Source organism: Mustela putorius, unplaced genomic scaffold (genome assembly GCF_011764305.1).
Source record: "Mustela putorius furo isolate JIRA1106 unplaced genomic scaffold, ASM1176430v1.1 tig00003836_pilon_pilon_pilon, whole genome shotgun sequence".
Taxonomy (NCBI): domain Eukaryota; kingdom Metazoa; phylum Chordata; class Mammalia; order Carnivora; family Mustelidae; genus Mustela; species Mustela putorius.
The window spans coordinates 9,783,766-9,803,297 of record NW_025421989.1 but is presented as its reverse complement, the minus strand read 5'-3'; the positions used below and the strand labels follow the sequence as shown (position 1 = coordinate 9,803,297).

The 19,532-nt window shown below is 45.7% G+C and overlaps 1 protein-coding gene across 5 annotated transcripts in view; it reads right to left on the bottom strand.

The window, feature by feature from the left end:
• EGFL6 (EGF like domain multiple 6) overlaps nucleotides 1-19,532 on the bottom strand; it is a 59,655-nt gene that overhangs the window by 29,622 nt on the left and 10,501 nt on the right. For all 5 annotated transcript variants that reach the window (XM_004758842.3, XM_045089305.1, XM_004758843.3 and 2 more), the window contains exons 2-3: nucleotides 7,917-8,029; nucleotides 3,678-3,770 (exon numbers count right to left, since the gene is read on the bottom strand). In XM_004758842.3, the coding sequence (XP_004758899.1) occupies nucleotides 3,678-3,770; nucleotides 7,917-8,029 (206 nt within the window). The remainder of the gene's footprint in view (nucleotides 1-3,677; nucleotides 3,771-7,916; nucleotides 8,030-19,532) is intronic.

The following is a 19,532-nucleotide window of genomic DNA, read 5'->3' as shown; positions in this document are numbered from 1 at the left end:
TAAATAAAGTTAAATCTTAAAAAAAAAAGTCAAGCACAACTCATCTGTGGTGTAAAAGGTCAAGACAGAGTTCCTTCTTGGGGCTGAGGGGGCAAGGCACTGGGGGAGAGCAGGTGGGGTTCTCAGGAAGGCTGTTAAGTTTCCGTTTCTTGGTTATGTGGATGCATCTGAAAGTTCACTCTGTAGTATATTGTTGATGTGCGCACAGTTCTGTGTGTGTAACATTAGAATAAAAAGCCAGAAATACAATCTAGATATTTTAGCCTTTAATACTGTCCCAGACAGCCTATGACAGGTGCCCACAGCAACGCCTCCTTCCGGTTGTTCCTGTTTTGGGCAGCCCATGCCGGCTAACTTGTGTTGGCTCACACCCTTCCAGAAGGAGCCCTGACAGGCAGTTATCGGTGGGGAGGCTGTAGGACACCATTTTAAGTCTCGGAGGCTACATTCTAAATGCCAACAATGGTTCTCTCTAGGGGTAAGATTGAGGGGACTTTCTTCTCTATGCTTCTCAGTATTTCCTAAAAAAGAATTTAAATACTAAGAATGAATGACTTTTTGGGGCATCTGGGTGGCTCAGTGGGTTAAGTGTCTGCCTTTGGCTCAGGTCATGATCCCAGGGTCCTGGGATCGAGCCTCACATCCAGTTCCCACTTGGGTGGAGTCTGCTTCTCCCTCTCCTCCTGCCCCTCCCCCATGTGCTCTGTATCTCACTCAAATTAATAAATAAAATCTCTTAATTTAATTCATTTATTTGACAGACAGCACACAAGCAGGGGGAGGAGCAGAGGGAGAGCGAGAAGCAGGCTCCCTGCTGAGAGAGGGGAGCATAATGAGGGACTCGATCTCAGGACACTAGGATCTTGACCTAAGCCGAAGGCAGATGCCCAACTGACTGAGCCACCGAGGTGCCCAAATAAATAAAATCTTTAAAAAAAAAAGCGATTAGGGGCACCTGGGTGGCTCAGTGGGTTAAAGCCTCTGCCTTCGATTCAGGTCATGGTCCCAGGGTCCTGGGATCGAACCCCGCATCGAGCTCTCTGCTCGGCAGGGAGCCTGCTTCCTCCTCTCTCTCTGCCTGCCTCTCTGCCTACTTGTGATCTCTGTTGGTCAAATAAATAAATAAAATCTTAAAAAAAAAAAAGCGATCATGGGTAGAGGAACTTATCTTTGGAGATGTAGTCATGTGGGTGCCTCGTGGCTTACGTCCTTCAAGGAAAAAAGAACCAAATTCTGCATAAGACCAAAATTCAGCAGGGCAACAGGCAAAGCCTATTGTGGAAAATAAAGAGGTGTCTGTTTTCCACTCTTATAAGAACCTCAGGAGTTTCCTGATGTCTTAGCGGAACATCTGAAAGGTCCTCCATTACTTATCTACTCTGCCTTCTCCTGCATGGGTTCTGATCCCTTCAAAAAGGGGGACTGGAAAAACATAATTGGACATTAAGGGGAAATCCAGAAATACCCCATCGCTTGGCCCTAACTCAAGAGGTGACTCCCTCCTTGCTTGGAAGAACCATTTGGGGGAAAGACACCACCGTGGAGGACGGAGGCCTGTCACCATTAATGGCTCTAGAAGGACTTTGATCGGGCCACCATGGGGCCAGGAAACGGCAGGAGGAGACAAGACAGTCCCAAACTTGAGCCGACTAGACCACTCCCTCAACACTAATATCTTATGGGGAATGGAAAACCAGCATGAAAAATATCTTCTCTCTTCCAAACCTCTGCAGACGATATCTTGGTACAGAATCCAGGATGAACGGAGGAACAGGTTTTCTGGTGTGAACTGTCCCACTGCTAGTGGTAGGACAGTGGAGACTCAGAGGTTCCCCTCTGAGCAGCAGGTCTAGCGGCCCCTTTGGTGCATGGGTGTACACAGCTAACCTTGGGGCTTGGCAGCGAGGCCTGGGGGTGGCACAGTGGAGTGGCTGCATGCCCATCTCTGAGACTCCGTCCTTCCCTCCAGAAGCCCGGCAGCCCCAAGGATAGCTGAACTTGATGCGCTGTTCTTTGCCTAACTGTATTATAGACTGCAGGCACTTGCTAAATTACGCCAGGCTTCTGCCCACCTGGGTCTCTGGGCCTCAGCCCTGCTGACATTTGGGCCAGATCCTTCTCTGTAGTGGGGGCCACCCCATACACTATATGAGGCAGAGCAAACCAGCCCCCGCCCTGGGCTCTACCCACCAGATGCTAGGAGTGACCCCCCCCCCACCCCCACAGCGTCTTCAGACATTGCCAGATGTCTCCTGGGGTAAGGTTCCCAGATCGAGCAAACAGAAAGCAGGATGCCCAGTTAAATTTGAATTTTAAAGATTTTATTTATTTACTTGTCAGAGATAGAGGGAGAGAGAGCGAGTGAGCACAGGCAGACAGAGAGGCAGGCAGAGGCAGAGGGAGTAGCAGGCTCCCTGCTGAGCAAGGAGCCCGATGTGGGACTCGATCCCAGGGTGCTGGGACCATGACCTGAGCCGAAGGCAGCTGCCCAACCAATGAGCCACCCAGGCGTCCCAAATTTGAATTTTAGATAACGAATAATTTTTTAGCAGACATATGTCTCATGCAACATTTAAGACCTACGCACTCTATAAAATTATCTATTGTTTACCTGCAACTTAAATCTGATTTGAGATTTATATTTTATCTGGCAACTCTTTCTGGGGAATAAAATTGCCCAAGTTGAGAACCACTGTGGTCAACAGTATAAACACAGTCTTTAGTATCTTCAGATAAACAGTTTATGAGAAGTCCTAAAGTACCTCTTAAGATACGTCAATTATGGGGCACCTGGGTGGTTCAGTGGGTTAAAGCCTCTGCCTTCGGCTCAGGTCATGATCCCAGGGTCCTGAGATAGAGCCCCACATCGGGCTCTCTGTTCATCAGGGAGCCTGCTTCCCTTCCTCTCTCTCTGCCTGCCGCTCTGCCTACTTGTGATCTCTGTCTGCCAAATAAATAAATAAAATCTTTAAAAAAAAAGATATGTCAATTATAATAAAAACATGCATGTCATTCAAGCCAACGATTCTATTTTCAGACATCTGCCCTATAAAACCAGGGTGCAAGGCTACGTGTATGATGGCGTGTGGCTTAGCACTGGGTGTAATGGCAAGAAATCGGAGACCACGTAGATGAGAGTGGTTAAACGATGTCCTTTTTATACAAATGATAAAAATGTTTGCTTCAGGACCGAGGATACAGCCTCAAGAAGCATGAGCCGGCTCTGTCTGGGCTGACCGCACATGCAGTAAGAATGCACCGACTCAGAGGAGAGCCCTTCAGGGCCTGAGGGTAAACGGGTTGGGGGAGCAGATGAGACGCTCCCACTTTTTACCTTACATCCTTTTGCATCACCGTGTTGTTGTTTTCCCAGTAAAAAATACGCATGACTTTGGTAGTGTAGGAACACAATGAAAATTACTTTTTGGAAAAAAAAAGTTATTTAAGAGGAGGAAAAAAGGCCTTTTGTCTGGCATCTTAACAAAAACTTCGGAGGGATTTTTGTATTTTTCTAGAAGAAATGGATTGAAAGATCTAGTTCGGAAACCCCTTTCATTGGAAGAGTCAACTTACAACCCACCCAAATGGTGGGCCCAGGAATGTCTTTCGCAATGACTGCATGGCTTCGGAAAGCTGTGGGGTACGTCTGTACCTGGACCCCGGCCTGTAGTACTGACCTTGACTGCAGGTTTTGCCGGTGTATCCTGGGAAGCATCTACATTTGTTTGGTCCCACGCACTCCCCGAACTTGCACCCACGTTCACACGTAGCTGTGGAAGGGAAAGGTGTTTTGAGGATAAAAGAACAGGCGTACTTAGCCCAGAGAAATGGACGCAGGTCGAACTCTGCAGCCTTTTCTCGGGTGGAGAAAGCCACGACGGGGATGGAGACGCTGATCTGCTTCCTCTCTCGCTGTGGTTTCCCCTTCCGGATACTGCAGAGCGCTTTTTTGTGAACTAGCTCCCTCTCCCTCACCCCTCCACCCCAACGGAGTGCGGAGTGCGAGTTTAGCCAAGTTTATCATAACCTTGCTTGGCACTGCCTATACCTCAAGTGGCACTCAGAGGAAAACAAAGCCTCCCAGACCACAGTCGGCTAGTTTTGCAAATAAACACAAACATTTAATAAAAGATAGGCGGTGTGGGGGCTGGAAGGGACCCACTCCGGAGCAATCCTGGTCAAGCGCCAAGGTCGTTCTTCTGTCACTGACCTTTTTTCGTCTTCCATATTTTCTCTTTCTTGCTTTTGAATGATCAAACTCTATCTTTAAAGCTCTGTATGATCAGTCAAAATGACTGAACCACAGAAGGAAGGCAGGGAGGCCCGACTTCCAGCCCTAAGGATGAGAACTAGAAGAATCGTGAGGCGGGGGGAGATGGCGGCATGACAAAGGCAGGATTTGTTTCTTCTGTTTTTTTTTTTTGTTTGTTTTGTTTTTCTTTTTCACTTCCATATCCAGGCACCTGGCACAAACTGGGCATTCCATAAACACTTGTTTGATGAAAGAAGTGATGGGAGAAACAGCAAGAGAGGAAAGTTTCGCTGGATTGGGGGCAAGAAAATGTAGTCAACGATGATGGCAAGTTTGAGTGTGGCTCATACGGAGGAGGCAGCGAGAAGAGGCAGTGGATGCGACAAAAGGAAGGTGGAATAGCCCAAAGAGAAGGAGGGGAGAGAACAAAGGAAAAACGAATGAGAGAGAAAGGAGTCTATGGGAATTCGGAGCCCTGAGCAGTTTCTGTGTCCGGATCCGGTAGGAGCTCAGGAACTAGCCAGCGCCTGAACGGATGACTTGGCAATGGCCCAGGAATGCTGCCGACTTGCCTTCCCCTTGAGTCTCTGGCTTGACCCCAGCATCTCCTCCCTCGACCCCAAACCCTATTCTTTGTTAATGTCAACATTCATCTCCCAATCACCTGGACCCAAAATGACCCGGTGACCCGGAGCTTAACCGATATGGGGTCTAACAGCCTAGCCCTTGCTTTTAGGGCAGGACAAAGTCTGTGGTGTAGAGCTCCCTGTGGGATCAGGCTGATCAAGATCAGGATCTTGAAACCGTATCTTTGCCTGGCTCCTTCCCCCGCTTCCGCGGTCCCTCACAGATTTCTCCGGAGAGAACCCCTCAACAGATGACTGACACAAGAATCACTTTCACTGGCTCTGCTCCTGGGAAATCTGATATCACATATGACATCAAACTGATGTTTTACTCCAAGAGCACGGCTCTGGTCATGCTGTGCCTTGCACAGAAGTCACCAAATAATCTTTACTGCCTTTTGAACTCCGCACAGATATCCTCACTATGACCCGGCTTTGGTCTTAGTTTGCACCCTTGGCCTACTCTGTTCCCGACACACGGGCAACACTATGCTCAAATGAGATTGCCTGCTCTTCTCTAAACCGGACCCTTTCTGCCTCTTCCTATGTTGTTACCCCCACCCTGGGGCACCCCTTCCCCACCCTCCAGTGGTTAATATCCTGCTGCTCCTTCAAGAGCTACTTGGCATGAGCCCTCCTTCTGGAAGCCTTTACTGATTTCTCCGGCCATGACAGAATTCCACTCAGCTTCGAGAATTCCACAGAACCTGGGTGGGCCTCGCCCGTGAAATTGGTCAGGCTCCATCTTCTGAAATAATTAGACCTACACTTGGCTTCTATCCTTCACTTAGATCTGCTACCCGATTCCCAGCACCTTCAGAACAGGGACTTAAACATTCATCTTTGTTCTTCCTGATGTATTTACTAGTGCTATGGACACATCAGACACTCAAATAATTTCAAACAGTAAATGAAGGAATCAGTGTAGACCTTTTAACAGGGAACCATTTTATGGCTCTGAATAAATCGTAAGTGAGAAGGCAAGGCAAAAATGCTTCTCGGCAAAATTCTTTCCCTCCTGGAGACAAAAGAGAATTTTGCTTTCCAGTGTCTATTTTGTTATGGATATGCTCTTAGGGATGCAGCTTTAAGTTTAGATGTTAGGAAAATACATTTTTTTTTTTTTTTTTTTTACTTTTTAAAGCCTTGAATACCTCTGATTGCTCCCTGGAAAGTTATTTTCAATGTGGGCCAGACGGGAAAGCCAGGATCAATGCCAAACCGAACTTAAGAGAAATGGTGGAGGTTACCCTCGCTGCTATAAGGTCATATCTCCAGCAAGATGTTTTCCATTTCCAGCGGCTTTGGATCTGGGACTTGAACAGCCAATCTACAACACAGGGAAATTTAGTTTATATCTAAACTGGCCTGGGATTGAAGTGTATGTTAGCTACAGTTCCTGTCCATTCCTCCCTCCAACTCCTCCATCTGCGGCTTTTCACTGGGATTTGTTCGGGGATGACTCTTTACCTCATCTTGCTAAGTGACGTACACTTGAAGGTTAAGGGTACTGAGCTGAGCCATCCGGCCCTTGGAGCAGATTTAGGCAGGGCAGGAGCCAAGATCCAGAAAGTTGCAGCCTGGAGTCAGGGTGTCTGGGAGAGCGAAGGGTGAACAGACGGACGGAAGTGGAGTCTGGGCGTACTGGGACCTGCCAGGCTGGGGTGCGACTCTGCCCATTCGGGCAGGTGGGCACGTCTTCTCTTGTCATTACCACACAGCCCGCGCTCTGGCTTAGGAGCCCTGTTATTTGGTGCCCTGTTATTTGGTGCTTCAAGGAGCACACAGCTTTACCGTCAAGAAGGACCATGCAAATTGGATAGAATACAGACTTTAGATACAGAAACCGTTGCAATTTAACACTTCAACATTTCACTGGGGCGGCAGGGGTGCCGATGAGCTCTTGGGCTTGCCAAACGTGCACACTGAGCCTTGTGCTTGAACCCTCTGCACGTGCTCTTTCAACAGCTCGCTTTACATCCTTCCACGCCAGTGCTATTACATTGTCTACAGAAGCATCGAGAATGCGACCAGCTGGCTGTGACGTGGCCAGACTGCTCTGATTTAGTTACAGAGAAGACCTTACAGAAAGCCAAAGATCACCCTCATTTATTCACCAGAGACTTTTAAGTTTTATGGCAGGAGAGGCCGAGGCTCGAGGCTTGTGCAGCTCTAAGACTCCAAATCAAACGCTCCTTTCCACCTGAATGCTTTCACATAAAAATGTGCTGTGTCTAGAAAAAGAACACAGCAACATTTAATGCCTGCACCACATGGGCTTTGAAGGAACAGGAGAGTCATGGGTCCTTTCTGAGTCAAGGGTGATTTAGGCGCTATTTTCTATGCATGCTGGGCCATAAGCATAGCCTTCGATGCTTACACTCCTTCCCTTCTGAGGCAGGGATTAATCTCTCCAAGTTGCAGAGGAAGTGGAGCCTCAGCTGGCTTACCTTGACCTTGACATTCTGACATTCCCAAGACAATGCCCGTGACCATGATACTATAGAGCCACCCTCTTTTTGAACTGACAAAGTCCCAGGGGGATGTTCTAACTTTCTTTATCTAGGGAGGCAATAAAGCTCTTCAAATATTTTTCCTACTATCTTGATGCTGTTGTCATCATGTCACCAGGAAACTGATGGTGGGTGACATGTGGGAATGTCATCAGTGCCTTTCAGTGGTTTATAGGTTCTGGATAGTATCAAGTTCTGTCTTCACCTGTGGTCAATCCAGATATTTCTGAACCAGCTAGAGGGAAGGAGTTTGGGGCAGAGACAGAAAGAAGGTAGTACTGTTACTCTTAAAAAAAAAAAAAAAGCTAACATTTTTGCCCTTTACCATGTATAATCCAGCACAATCCACACCAGCACCTAAAGTGTATGGGACATGCAGGTAAGAATTTATCCTTTTTAACCAATTAAGGGATTTGGTGACAAGTAGTGGACCATCTGGTGACCGTTCATGGTGTCCCAGATAAAAACCTAAGGACACTGGCCCACGACTCGAGCCCAGGGTGGTCTGAGTTTTCCCACAACTACCTTCACAGACTTCCTTGCTGTTCCTTCTCCAGCCATAGCAGCAGGCCAGCTTGGTCCCGTAGCGACAGACCCCAGGCTGCAGCGCCGGCGGGGACAGCCCATGATCCTTTGGACTGGGGATAAAGAGTCGCATGTTAGCATGGAAAACACAGAAAAGGGCAACAGAGACTCACTTATTCCTGCCAGTAAGTGAACAGAAGAGGGGACAATCTCCTGGTGAAATTCGATAAACTGGCCCTAAGGGTTCGATTAGATTCTGAAAGCCTTCCTCAGTCATGAATGCTGTCCGTTTCTTTCTTTGCTGGGTTAAAAGAATCTGGTTACATAATCTATAAAACTAGGGCACGTGAAAGGGGCCAAGAGTTTGTCTCCGAACCGTGTTGGGTGCCAATTTTCCAATCTCCTCTGTTCAGACACAGGGGCAGCCTAGGTCTGTGTCTGCTCTGGCGCCGAGTGTGGTCACGTGACGCCATGGCTCCCCCCTGGCTTTGTCCCCGACAAGAATGCTGTGCGTGTACCTCATCGGCTACCTGGGAACCACTACCCAAAACTGGACTCTCTACAACCACCGACAGTTCAGAGGTGGAAGGGCTCTAGAGAGTCTCAGAGTTGGCCTCAGTCCCCAGCTGGGCCATGCGTCAGGGATTCTGGCCCAGGGTGGGATCTCATTCCTCACTGCCTCCAAGGAAAACCATTTGCTAAACTCTTTAACCGTGGAGAAGAGGTTGGCAAATGCTTTTCAGAAAGGGTCGGATGGTAAATGTTTCAGGCTTTGCCATCAATAGGCTTGAACGATCTCTGTCCAAGGCCAAGAACAGCCAGATGGGCAATAGTGGGCGACAGCAAACAGATGGGCATAATTGGGCTCAATAAAACTTCTATTTATGGACACTGAAATTGAATTTAATATACTTTCCGTGTGTCAGGTAACAGCATTCTTTTTTGGCTTAACTTTAACCAGTTGAAAAGGTTATACCAGAGGCGCCTGGGTGGCTCAGTGGGTTAAGCCTCTGCCTTCGGCTCAGGTCATGATCTCGGGGTCCTGGGATCGAGTCCTACATCAGGCTCCTTGCTCAGGAGGGAGCCTGCTTCTCCCTCTCCCTCTGCCAGCCGCTCCCCCTGCTTGTGCTCTCTCTCTTTCTCTCTCTCTGTATCAAATAAATGGATAGAATCTTAGACACACACACAAAAAAAGGGCAAAACCAGGCTTAGCTCACAGGTCATGTAAAAACAGATGGCTACCAGCCTTGGCTTTCAGGCTTTAGCTTGCTGAGCCCTGATCCAGAGACCTGAAGGAGTGATCCTGGCCACCTTCTGGGCCCTGACTGAAGTCTCCTGCTCCTTTACATACTTTCTGACCTGGTGGTGGGCGTGACTGCCACCAGCTTTGGGAAGGAAAGACTTGAGTCGTGTATTCTGTGGAGGGCTGGGATTTTTTCCTTGGGCATATGAAATGCAACGTAAAATGGTTCCTGGTTTCTTTAACAGACAAGGAATGCACATGTGACCATGGGCTTTCTGCTGCAGGACTGAATTCTCCCCAAGTTAATAATCCTTAGTCAAGGTCAGCAAGTGCCCCAGCTCTGCCTCGCCCACCCACGTGCTTCTTCAGTTCAGAGCCACAAAGATACGGTTGGGGACATTTTATTAACTGAGAGCACCAAATTCAGGGATGATTTTATGATTTAATTTTCCTTAAAGGGAACTTTTTTTTCATCTTCTGATGAAATTAATTTGGGGGACTTGTAAGTCATTTGCTCAATCATTTTTTAAGTTTTATTTTTATTTATTTATTTATTTTTTTTAAAGATTTTATTTATTTATTTGACAGAGAGAGAGATCACAAGTCGGTGGAGAGTCAGGCAGAGAGAGAAAGAGAGAAGCAGGCTCCCGCTGAGCAAAGAGCCCGATGCGGGGCTCGATCCCAGGACACTGAGATCATGACCTGAGCCGAAGGCAGCGGCTTAATCCACTGAGCCACCCAGGTGCCCCCATTTTTTAAGTTTTAAAATGATTTTATTTATTTATTTGAGGGGGGTACAAGCAGGGCAAGCAGGAGAGGGAGAAGGTGGCTCCCCGCTGAGCAGAGAGCCCGAAGCAGGGCTCGATCCCAGGACCCCAGGGATCACGATCTGAGCCGAAGGCAGATGCTTAACCTACTGAGCCACCCAGGTGCTCTACTCAACCATTTAGAACAGGGTTTTTCAACGTCTACACGACTGACATTTGGGCCCAGAGAAATCTTTGCCTTCGGGGGCTGTCCTGTGCATTGCAGGACAGGTCCCAGCATCCCTGGTCTCCACCTATAGATGCCAGAAGCACCACTCTCCAGGTGGGGCAGGTGGGAATGTCTCTGGGCGCTGCCAACTGTGCCTTGTTAAGTCCCACTGCAAGTGAAACATGTATTCAGCACTCGCAATATCCCAAGTACTGTCTTAGGCACATAGAGTGATGAAAATGACCCAATTTTGACTCTCTTAAATTCCCAAACCATTAAAAGTAGATACTCTGCAGTAGAAGAGAGCACGGTAAGTGTCATAATAATACAGTCGCCTGTGGTAATCTAATCTGACATTACTAACCATTCTGCAGGGGATACGGCCATCTTGACCCTGTCTGCACGCAACTAACAACTCCCAAACAAGAAACCACAGACTGAGCATAAAGCGTGTCGAATAAGTGCGTGCTAGTACACACAGAATAACGTACTTCAGAATCTTTGCTTAGCATTTTTAAAATGGATATAACTCATAATAAAATGCAGTGGTTTTGACAACTGACAGAATGGGAGAAGATATTTGCAAATGACATATCAGATAAAGGACTAGTGTCCAAAATCTATAAAGAACTTAGCAAACTCAACACCCAAAGAACAAATAATCCAATAAAAAAATGGGCAGAGGACATGAACAGACATTTCTGCAAAGAAGACATCCAGATGGCCAACAGACACATGAAAAAGTGCTCCATATCACTCGGCATCAGGGAAATACAAATCAAAACCACAATGAGATATCACTTCACACCAGTCAGAATGGCTAAAATCAACAAGTCAGGAAATGACAAATGCTGGCGAGGATGCGGAGAAAGGGGAACCCTCCTACACTGTTGGTGGGAATGCAAGCTGGTGCAGCCACTCTGGAAAACAGCATGGAGGTTCCTCAAAATGTTGAAAATAGAACTGCCCTATGACCCAGCAATTGCACTACTGGATATTTACCCTAAAGATATAAACGTAGTGATCCAAAGGGGCACGTGCATCCGAATGTTTATAGCAGCAATGTCCACAATAGCCAAACTATGGAAAGAGCCTAGATGTCCATCAACAGATGAATGGATCAAGAAGATGTGGTATATATACACAATGGAATACTATGCAGCCATCAAAAGAAATGAAATCTTGCCATTTGCGACAACATGGATGGAACTAGAGCGTATCATGCTTAGCGAAATAAGTCAAGCAGAGAAAGACAACTATCATATGATCTCCCTGATATGAGGAAGTGGTGTTGCAACATGGGGGCTTAAGTGGGTGGGAGAAGAATCAATGAAACAAGATGGGATTGGGAGGGAGACAAACCATAAGTGACTCTTAATCTTACAAAACAAACTGAGGGTTGCTGGGGGGAGGGGGGTTGGGAGAAGGGGGGGGTGGGGTTATGGACATTGGGGAGGGTATGTGCTTTGGTGAGTGCTGTGAAGTGTGTAAACCTGGCGATTCACAGACCTGTACCCCTGGGGATAAAAATACATGTTTATAAAAAATAAAAAATTAAAAAAAAATGCAGTGGTTTTTAGCACATTCACTGTTACTCAACTGTTACCACTATTATTCCAGAACATTTCCATCCCTCTGAAAAGAAACACCATATCCATGAGCAGTTAGTCCCAATTTCCCACCCCACAATCCTCCAATCCCGGCCACCACGAATCTGCTTTTTGTCTCTGGATTTGCCTTCTCCGGACGTTTCATAGAAATGTAATCATACGCTATGTGACCTTTTCTGTCTCTCTTCTTTCACTTAATATGCCTTCAAGGTTCGTCCATGCTGTGGCTGGTAATAGTGCTCCACTGCTTTCTATGCCTGAATAACCTTCCTTTGTAAGGATGGACCACTTCTGTTCACTCAACCATCAGTTGATGGACATCTGGGTGGTTTCCATGTTTGGGGTTTAATGAATAATGCTATTAGGAACACTGGTGTACAAATTTTTGTGTAGACATATGTTTTCATTTCTCTTTTGGTATATAACTAGGAGTGGAATTGCTAGGTCATATGGTAACCATGTTTAACTTTCTGAGGAACTGCCAGACTGTTTTCCAAGATGGCTACTCCATTTTCCATTCCTACCAGCAGCATACGAGGGTTCCAATTACTCTATCATCACCAGCACTTGTTATCGTCCTTTTTTTTTTTTTTTTTAAATTATAGCCTTTCTAGTTGATGCGAAATGGTATCTTACTGCAGTTTTTAAAAAAGATTTTATTTATGGGGGCACCTGGGTGGCTCAGTGAGTTAAGTGGCTGCCTTCAGCTCAGGTCCTGATCTCCAGAGTCCTGGATTGAGCCCCACATCGCGCTCTCTGCTCAAGTGGGAACATGCTTCTCTCTCTCTCTCTCCTTCCCCCAACTCATGCTCACTCTCTCTCTCTCCAGTAAATAAATAAAATCTTTAATTTTTTTTTTAGATTTATGTATTTGAGAGAGAGAACACATGGTGAGGAGGGGCAGAGGGAGAGAGAGAGAAGCAGGCTCCCACCTGAGCAGGGAGCCTGACACGGGGCTCGATCCCAGAACCCTGAGATGTAGACCTGAGCCGGAGGCAGATGCTTAACGACTGAGCCACCCAGGTGCCCCCTTAATTTCATATTTTTTAAGTAATGGAGGGTTCATTGAGTTAGATTTCAATCTATCAAAACACTCCTGCCAACTTCTTGACTAGGGGTTTACAAGTGAGGACCTTACCTATTTTCCTAATACCCCAAGCCCCAGCTTATTCAATAGGACATGAATATGTATTTAGCACTGTGCTAGGTACTGGGAATGCAATCATGAACAATAGGGTCCCTGACATTAGCTTTTAGACAAGAGGATTAGAGTAACAGAGGCACTACACTTATTCAGTCAGTCAGCTAGAAAGGCTTAAAGCAAAGAAATATACTCTGGTTGAAGGGATCCAAGATGTTCTCTCCACAGGTGCACCTTTAAGTGAAATGGAAGATGAACGGAAGCCAACCACATGAAATGACAGCAAGTGTATTATAAGCAGAAGTCACGGAATGCGTACAGGGGGAGAGGTAAGAGACAATGGTGTCTCTTGTGCTTGAGGGACCTGTAGACCACAGCAGTGGAGCAAAGGGAGAAAGAGGAGCGGGTTACAGCACTGGGCGCTATGTTAGTCAAGATAGGGCTGTGAGGCCTGCTAGCAGAATGGTAATAGGGCAGCAAAGAGGGATTTTGAGTAGGGAGGTTATTTGATACCATTTTCCCTTAGAAAAATATTATCATGGCAGTGATCTGGAAAATGGATGAGATGGAGGCAGATGGAAGCAGGGATACTAGTTGGCTTGGAAGTTTCTGGTCTTTTGGACTAGAGCAGAAGCAGAAGCAGTGAGGAAAACTGGATAGATTTATGGTGGAAGCAAAAGACTTGGTAATGGCTTAGAGCAGTCATTCATTCTGTACTGAAAGCCTACAATGTATCATGCATTGGGTTAGTCTCCAGAGGGTCAACAGCAACCAAAAGGAACATACGATCTTTGCCTTCATGGGGGTCATATTCTGGTCAGTTGGATCTGGAGTGTGACGGGGACCATGGAGGACCATGATCAGGAACAGGCCAAATGAAGAGCTCTCTTAGGGACATGCTAATTTTGAGGGCTCATGAGACCGACAACCAAGAGAAGATATTGAGTAGGGAGTTGGCTATCTGGGCCAGAAGCCCAGGAAGCAGGACTGGGGTTGGGATTCATCTGTAGGTCTTTGGTTACTGAACCTATGGGAACAAAGTAGCATAAGAAGAAAAGGTGGCTTAGGGCACAGCCCGAAGAAAGCTAGTGTGTAAGAGGGGGTCCACGGAGGAGAAAGGTCCAGAAAGAGACCCAGGCAATGACCAGAAAGGTAAAAGGAACACCAGGTTAAGCCAAATGCAGAATGTTTCTAGAAAAAGCAGGACGAGCTCCGATGTTGAGCGGCTATAAACTATGATGGTTAGGACGACAGTCTTTTTCCTGAAAACTAAAGCATCGTAGTAACCAGTCACTGATTTCTTTCTTGTCAGAGGTAATGGCTAAAATGTCATTATTCAGATGCCTGGGTAGCTCATGTCATGATCCTGGGGTCCTGGGATCGAGCCCCACCACACATGAACATGTGCCCTGCCTCAACTATCTCATCTGTAAAATGGGGATAAAAGGGGATTTACCTTAAGAGTTTCTGTGACAACGAAATGACGCGATATATATATAAACTAACACAGTAAGTGACACAGGAAATGTTCCCTAACGCATCACTTCTAGTGGTACGAGTAGTAGGATTAAGATTGCTATTAGATGTGCTGAATAAGGTGTAAAGTTTAAAACTGCTGTAGGCTCAGAATCACTGGAATGAACCGCAGTGTGAACTAGGTTTCTGCTTTAGTCTGAGACCTCCGAGAAGCAGAAGCCGTGAGAATGAATGTGCAAGATGTTATTACAGGAAACACCTGTGAGAGAAAATGGCAAGAGAGCTGGGGAAGCCTGGGAGGGCCATGGGAGCAGCATGGGAGGCTGACCCCAAGCGAAGCAAAGACGGAAAGAAGGCTGGGTGGAGGTATCCGCGGCTGCTGTGTGGTCAAAGGAGGGTTTGGCAAAACTGAGGGCGAGTCCGGGAGCCAAAACTGACCATCAGCAGAGAGTGGTGTTTCCCACAAAAGGTCCTGCTGTGTATCCCTGCCATGCTCCTTCTGGAGGGTGGCCTGGCAGGGGCAAGCCCGTGGGAGGCAGGGCCTTGCCCAAACTTGGTGATGGCTTTCCAAGAGCAGAGCAGTGGGGGCCCTGAGTCAGCCACACTCCCAGCGGCTGCCACAATCTCCATGTGACTTCACATGTTAACATATGTAGGAATCCGTTTTCACTGCAAGGGGAGCTTATTGTAGAATTTCACCTGAAAGAAAGTGACCTTAGACGTCCGCCAGTTCTAACCTATCATTTTACACATGAAGAAACCAGGGCCAAGAAAAAGACCAGGTGACCTTACATTGGTATTAGAAGTCAGACAGGAAGGAAAACGGGGTCCTGGAATCGAGCCCCACACTGAGCTCCCTATCGGGCTCCCTGCTTCCCCCTCTGCCCCTCCCCCTCTTTGGGCTTTCTCTCTTTCAAATAAATAAATAAAATCTTAAAAAAAGAAAGAAAAAGCAGCTGTTATCAATGGAGAAGGCTGGGACTTCAGTCCGTGGACCAACCTCACTCTTATTTACTGTGCTTTGCTGGGTCACATCCCGTAACCTGCTCCCCCAGCCTCCAACAACATCTTTTACCTCCAGCTGGAGATGGTGTGAAGGTGGTGGCTTGTGCCGTTTTGAGTTACTCGGATTTCCTGGGTATCACCCAGGTACAGCAGGTAGATAAGCTATGTACTTCTGTTTGGTTTTCTCCTGTTCATCTGTTTTTTATTAGAGGGGGCTCTCAGCCCAGAACCTAGAAGGGTAGAGGGAAGAGAATCTTTCCTCCCCTGCGTGATTCATGCGTCCGTCTATCCATCTGTTCACTCACAATGCTTTAGAGAACTACATGTGTCCGGCACTAGAGTGGGCACGGAGAGCAGCCCCTGTCCACAAAGAAACTTCCAGTCTAGGGATGCAGCTGGGCAAGCGAACAGATCATTATTTACTCCAGCGTGACAGATCTCATGAAAGGAGTAAGTTCTCCGGCGCTAGGGGAAGATGGAGGGGTCGATAGGTGGGGGGGGGGTGGGTCATGGGTTTTCTGGGGGAAATGGGGGACAGCCTGGGCCAAGGAGGGAGCCACCAAGAACCTGAGGAGTTGATGGCCTATAAGCTAGAGCGTAGAAGGGGCTGTGTGTTTAGAGCAGGGGAGCGGGAAGGGAAGGGGAGAGGGAAGCAGAGAAAACAGAGCGGGGGAGAAGGCAGCAGGGGCTGCTACCTTACTGTGACCGCGGAAAACATTCTGTCCATCCTGAAGGCTCTATGGAGTTCCAGAAGGATTTCAAGCAGGTGGAATTATCAGGGATTTTGCAAAACAAAGCAGTCTCCGTAAGAGTAGAGGTACTCAATAAGCAATAATATTACTGAAACTTGACACCAAAAGCAAAAGCAAAAATCGACAAAGGGGACAGCAAACTAAAAAAACGTCTGCACAGCAAAGGGAATCATCAACAAAATGAAAAGGCAAACTACTAAATGGGAGAAAATATTTGCTAATCATATATTTGGCAAGAGGTTAATACCCCACATATAGAAAGAACTCATACAACTGAATAACAAAAAGACCAATCTGATTAAAAATTTGGAAGAGGATCTGAATAAACATCTCCCCAAAGACATCCAGATGCCATCAGACACATGACAAGATGCTCAACATCTCTCAACATCAGGGAAATGCAAATCAAAACCACCATGAGGTATCACCTCACACCTGTCAGAATGGCTAATATCAGAAAGTCAAGAAATAACAAGTGTTGGTGAAGATGTAGAAAAAAGGGAACCTCTGTGCACTGCTGATGGTAGTGTAAATTGGTGCGAGCACTATGGAAAATGGTAAGGAGGTTTCTCACAAAACTACTACCATTTGCCAACAATCCCACTTCTGGATATTTAGCCAAAGAAAATGAAGCCACTAAGTTGAAAAGATACCCACACACCCCATGTTCACTGCAGCATTATATACAATAGCCAAGATCTGGAAACAACCTAAGGGCCCAATGACGGATGAATGGATAAAGACAATGTGGTATATACACAATGGAATACTATTCAGTCATTAAAAAAAAAAAAAAAGTGAAATCTTGCCATGTGTGAAAACATGGATAGACCTTGAGGACATTATGCTAAGTGAAATAAGTTAGAGAAAGACAAATACCACATGAGCTCACTTTTATGTAGAATCTGAAAAACAAAGAACAATAAAAAAACAAGCTCACACATATAGAGAACAGACTGGTGGGGTTGCCAGAGGCAGAGAGGTGAAGGGTTGGGGTAAAATGGGTGAAGTGGGCCAAAAGGTATAAAACTTCTAGTTATAAATAAGTCATAGGAATGTAATGTACAAATGGTGACTACAGTTAACAATACTATTTTGCATACTTGAAAGGTGCTAAGAGAATAAATCTTAAAGGTTCTTATTACAAGAAAAAAATTTATAACTATATATGGTGACAGACAGTAAGCTGACCTATTATGATCATTTTGCAATAAATACAAATATGGAATCATTATTTTGTACACCTGTAACCAATATGTTACATGTCAGTTATACTTAAAAAAAAAAAAATCATCAAAACTGTTAGATGTGAAATCGCAACAAAAAAATAATTGAAACTGGTTGAAATATGGTATTTTTAATTAAAAACTTTAGTAAAGGAGTCCAGGGTCCTCTGTAGAGGTGGGCAAACCCATTCCATATGTATTGGTCAAAGTGAATTACTTTTGATTGCAAAGAACACTGGCGGGGGTTAACTAGCAGGAGATGAAATTCATATACTGTTTGCACATTACCACTACTCTCCAGAGAAATCCTCTTTCTCGAGTTTTATTGCTTTCACATGCTTGTCTTTAGGTGAAAAGGTGAAACTGAGAAATCCAAAGTGCATCAATTCCTCCGAAGTCATCATTTTCAACATTGTATCACTTATAAAGTATCTCGACAAATTATCACTTATAAAGCTCTCCAAAACGTTCATGACTAACACTTGGGCCATCAAAATTTTGTTAATCAAGTAAGGTTTCTTAACCACTGTAAAGAATCATCTCCTGGGGCACCTGGGTGGCTCAGTGGGTTAAAGCCTCTGCCTTCCGCTTGGGCATGATCCCAGGGTCCTGGGATCGAGCCCCGCATCCGGCTCTCTGCTCAGCCAGAAGCCTGCTTCCTCCCCTCTCTCTCTGCCTGCCTCTCTGCCTACTTGTGATCTGTCTGTCAAATAAATAAATAAAATCTTAAAAAAAAAAAAAAAAGAATCCTTTCCTCAGTCACTAATGCATTTTAGCATTACAGCTTTGTTAGAAGATAACAGAAATTTGTTGTTGAATCTAACCTTATTTTCACTTGTTTAAAAAAAAGGAAACCATCATTAGAAATCGACTCTTGAACACAAACCAGAAAGCACCGGCGGAGCTCACAGCTGCGGTGTAGATGCAGCGACACGGCTTGTGCATATGTCCTAGAGAAGAGCAAGGAGCTTACAACAACATCGTAGGAAAAACCATGAGAGAAGCACGCAAGTCCACAAATGAGCGACATGCCTTTTGGCTGATGGATGTGCCATCCCTGTATTCACCAGTTTTGAGAGATGCCTCAAAGGGACAACCACAAATGGGATTTTCGTGGTTTGATCATCAAATTCTACATCTGGCCATGAAAATGGAAACACAATTTAAAGGGGGAGAAGGAATCTCTCTCTGGTAGATAAAATGGCTAATAATCACTTGCTGATTTGTAGATGCCGGAGGAAATTGATTTATTCTACCAAGCATCCAGCCCTGCATTCTAAGCCTGCCAGGTTTTTTTTGTTTTGTTTTGTTTTGTTTTGTTTTGTTTTTAAAGGCACATATGCAGTCACTTAAAATTATGGATAAAAAAAGAAAAGTAAATATTAAAATATTTCTGCTTAAGTTGAAACAATATTATTGAGGGGAAGAAAGGAATCCAGCACAGGCAAGCAAGACATTGACAGTAACAGCATGGCACACTATCTCATAAAAGTTTTTAAAAACGGTTTAAGAGGGCGCCTGGGTGGCTCAGTGGGTTAAGCCGCTGCCTTCGGCTCAGGTCATGGTCTCAGGGTCCTGGGATCGAGTCCCGCATCGGACTCTCTGCTCAGCAGGGAGCCTGCTTCCCTCTCTCTCTCTGCCTGCCTCTCTGCCTACTTGTGATTTCTCTCTGTCAAATAAATAAATAAAATCTTTAAAAAAAAAAAAAAACGGTTTAAGAAGCTGTGATCTATGGTCCCATACATATTCTCTTGCATGGCGCTGTAAGTTAATCATAACCAATTATTCAGATTCCTTCCTCAGCATCCTCTCCTTCTACTGTTCTTTGCTCTAATTCCTGCCCCAACATTACTAACTTTCCCATCATCAATTCAATTATTCTTTTACTTTAAATATCTGGTTGTGAGTATTCTGGATAAGGGACATAAATGATTAGGTTAAACTACACAAAACTTTTGTAAGTTAAAAATTGCCCAATAGGACACCTGGGTGGCTCAGTGGGTTAAAGCCTCTGCCTTTGGTTCAGGTCATGATCCCAGGGTCCTGGGATCGAGCCCTGCACTGGGCTCTCTGCTCAGCGGGGGACCTATTTCCCTCTCTCTCTCTCTCTGCCTGCTTCTCTGCCTACTTGTGATCTCCATCTGTCAAATAAATAAATAAAATCTTCTTTAAAAATCGCTAAATATCT